This window comes from Crocodylus porosus, unplaced genomic scaffold (genome assembly GCF_001723895.1).
Source record: "Crocodylus porosus isolate Cpor-Errol unplaced genomic scaffold, CroPor_comp1, whole genome shotgun sequence".
NCBI lineage: Eukaryota > Metazoa > Chordata > Crocodylia > Crocodylidae > Crocodylus > Crocodylus porosus.
The window spans coordinates 269,095,860-269,099,846 of NW_017728886.1; the positions used below are offsets into that span (position 1 = coordinate 269,095,860).

Here is a 3,987-nt window from a genome sequence, read left to right on the forward strand (position 1 = left end):
TCACTGCAGTCTCTGCTTCAGGCTTTCTGTTCTCCATCTCTCATGTAAATGAATGGTCATCTGGCCCCATCTCAGACGCAAATGAGACCTAAGGCAGTGGTTTCACCTTTGTCACCCTTATCTGGAGGGTTTTAGGTGCGTCTCGCACTGCATCTTAATCAGCTTCTGTTTGGGGGGGGGCGATTCTTTGTGAGTCAGACAGTCTGCGTCCTGTGTCAGGGTCCCCAAAAACGTGGAGCTGAGAGGTAACACCACTGCTGTAACTGAGCATGCGTCTGTGTGGCAAGTAGGTCAGTAATGACTGACAGGTCCTCAGGTCACCCAGGGGCACGTGCTGGGTGAGCCTTGGGATTTTCCGCTCACAGTTAAATGCGCGCGTCAGTCCCAGCTCTTCTGTGTTGGCAGCATACACTTAAGATTTTTCCATGACAATAACCAACCTTCATTCTTAGGATGCTAGAGCCCATACCTAAGTGGTGTTTCAAAGTGTACTATTCTGTATATAGTGACTAATAAAGTAAATCACTAGTAAATAATAAAGTATATTACTATTCTGTATAGAGTAACTAATAAAGCAAATGAGTAGTAAGTAAAGTATATTACTAGTCTGTATATAGTGAGTAATATAAGTCTACTAAGTATATATAAAGTATACTATTCTGCATAGAGTAACTAATAAAGCAAATCAGTAATATATAAACTATATTACTAGTCTGTATACATACAAAAAACTAGAACTCTTGGTTCCAAAATGATACCTTTTATTAGACCAACTGGAAAATGGCAACTAAATTGTCCTTTTCTGCAAGCTTTTGGGATCAAAGTCCCTTCGTCAGGCTCTGGGAAAAGCGTAGATGGTACGAGATGGTAAAAAGTCCCCATAGATAGGAAATAAACTTCATTTTTGCACAAAGGGAGCTGAAGATGGAAGGCTGTCCCTCTGGTTCCATGAGTTCCTGTACAGTAACTAATATAAGTATACTAAGTATATATAAAGTATACTATTCTGTATAGAGTAACTAGTAAAGTAAATCACTAATCAATAATAAAGTATATGGCTACACTATCCTGTATATAGTATATAATGAACTATATTATTCTGTTGTGCTGATGTAGCAACTGAAATGGAGCATGAGTTTTACCTGCCCCTATTTGACACACCACTTGTTCACAACCCATAGCCTTTAAAACTTCAGCTACCCCCCACCTAGTTATCTTGACAGCAGAACAAAGATATGGGTACTTAAGTGCCTGGGGCACAAATCAGCATAAATGGTATCTGCCTGGAAATCTAAAGTGGCATTTCTAAGAGTATGAAGCACAGCAGTCAGCTAAGAGAGATGCACTTGCCAAACACATTTTTCATAGGTTTCATAGATTTCAGAGACATTCGGGCTGGAAGGGACCCGGGAGGATCATTGAGTCTAGCCCCCTGCCCCAGGGGCAGGAAGTCAGCTGGGGTCATAGGATCCCAGCAAGAAAACTGGGAGACTGTATATAGCTTGACTTATATTGCAAAACTAAAGACTGTATATAGCTCAACTCAGCCTCTGAACTCAGATGCTCAAGCACCTTTGTATGCTAACACAGAAAACACCTTTATCATCCTAATTGCAACTATTAAAATAGATCCCTCACCTTATAGAATGGGTTAACCTAAAACAACCTACAAGGGTATGGCATCAGCTAAGAGGAATGCGGGTGGAAAAGTCCAGACCCACATTTGAAAGAAACATTGGGGGAAAAGAGAAGAATCCATTTGTCTCTGGGCTGGTGGCACTTCACATCTCTGCTTCCTTTATGCCATCTCCCAGGCTTCCTTTGCTAGCCTGGGCCCATCATCATGGAGAAACAAGCCCTAAATAAAGTGGGGACCTCAGGTGCCGCTCTTCATTCGGCTTCCCTAAAAATTCTGGTGCCAAAAAAGAAAAGGCCGGCCCTGATTTCCTGCTAGCATCTCAGACTGTCTGACTTGCCACACACGGGGGTAACAGTGCGTGGCAGAAGCAACTTGGCATCACACAAACTTGCATCCCCTCGAATTTGCAATGAAGTAAGTCCAGAACTAGGCTATAAGAGAGGAAGAAGACTGAGTCTCCCTATGTGCAGCCCCAGCATTGGGTGCATTGAGGGTACCAATGGGCAACACATGGTTATTGAGCACAGAGGCTTTGCACGCCCTGACCCTTTTTGAAATGAGCTTGGAATATAAGCAGCAAGACCATCCAGAAAGCCTGCAGCATACCCTGGCATTCAAAGTGGATGAAATGCTTCATGATTTCAGCTGCCATCAGCTGGTCGTGGCACGTTGCTAGCTATCTTCAATAGGAAGAAGAGCCAGATGAAACCCCCCTGCCAGAAATGAGAGTGGGGGTGGACTGAAAGAGACCTCCATGTATACCCCAGACTCTAGTAAAGACTGCTAATGCTATGGGAAGCTTTTCGCCCTGGAGAGATGCAGACCACAGGCTAAAGCTAATGCTTATACATGCTGTAACATGGCAGTTCTCAACACTTTGGGACTTCACGCCTCCTCTCAGAAGACGCTTTCCCTCATTTATTGTCTATAGAAAACTATGTGAGCATTTCTTCTCTTGCAAAAAACTTAGACCACATCCGGGCAGAAATGTTTTTGAATGATGGATTTCTGTTCGAAATGTGGTGGGTCAGGGGGCTATGGTAAATACGGTAGATGAATACACATGGTCAATAAGAAAAATATTAAGTAATAATCATGGTAAATAATAAGTGGATAAAATATGGTAAATAAATATTGTAAATGAATAAATGTGATAAATTATAAATATGGTAAATAATAAAAGTAAAAGATGGATAAATATGGTAAATCAATATGGTAAATGCGATACATGATAAATATGGTAAATGATAAAAGCAATAAGTGAATAAATATGGTAAGTAAATATTGTACATGAATCAATATGATAATAAATATGGTACATAATAAAAAAGAATAAGTGGTTAAATATGCTAAATAAATATGGTCAATGAATAAATATGGTAAATGAGCATCAGGGCCCCCCACCAAATTATAAGCCTTCTTTCACTGTTTCTCTTTCTTTCCCCCCCCCCGTAGGTTATCCATTTTTTGGGAACATCACCATTACCAGAGGCTGTTCTTCAAGGTGCGTGCCATCCTCTCCCTGGGGAATTGGGGAAAAGCACCCCGTTTCCTGCTGCTACACTGACCTCTGCAACTCCAACCCTAATGGGGTTGTGGGGCTGAAAGCCCACCACGCCACACTGGGGATTACGGCTGCTGTCCTCTGCATCCTCGTCAAGGCCCCCCTGTAAGGCGGTCTCCCGGTGCCAGGACAGGACCCCCCGAACTGAGCGGCTCCGGCACGTGGAATATTTAGGCGCTCGTGGAAATAAGCTGCTCTTGTTAACCATGGTTTGATCCATGGCACTGAACCTGAAAGGACCTGGGAGGACCCAGATGCTGAACCCTGCAGCAAAATTTACTAGGCTGGAAATGGGTGGGCTGCATCCTACTATCTTGGCCCTGCAGGTATGGGAGCTCAGGGAGGGCCAGGCTATCTGGGGGTGGGGGGTGAGGAGGGTTGTTCTCTCCGCTGCTCTGCTTTGGGGCTGTAGCAGGAACAGGGGGGAAAAATGACTTCACCTTACCAGCCAATGAGTCCAGGAAGGGGCATAATGGCTGGCTGGTGCATGGGGAATCTGAGCCTCTTTGCTCCCAGCTCTCACGGACGCCCAGCTGATTTGTGCACTCAGCTCTGTCTGCACCGCTTTCATTGCTCGTTCCCAGCTCCAAAGCACTGCCACCCCCAGACCTGGTGTCCCAGAAACAGATTTTCTGCTTGATCCCACCCCAAATCAGTGGGGGCTGCTCCTTGTCTCTCGGGAATTTGCTCAGCAAACCCTTTGGTCCAAACATCAGGAGACCTGGCTTCCAGCCTTACTCAAAACAAGCGTGGAGGCTCCACCAAGAGAGCCCGTGGGTCGGCA

The 3,987-nt window shown here is 44.5% G+C and overlaps 1 protein-coding gene across 1 annotated transcript in view; it reads left to right on the forward strand.

Annotated features, from left to right (window-relative positions):
- The window catches only part of LOC109322450 (secreted Ly-6/uPAR-related protein 1-like), a 7,908-nt gene extending 4,281 nt beyond the window's left edge, over positions 1-3,627 (forward strand). The window contains exon 3 of the mRNA XM_019553510.1: positions 3,095-3,627. Within this exon, the coding sequence (XP_019409055.1) occupies positions 3,095-3,312 (218 nt within the window). The 3' untranslated portion in view covers positions 3,313-3,627. The remainder of the gene's footprint in view (positions 1-3,094) is intronic.
- Positions 3,628-3,987: the final 360 nt, after the last annotated feature.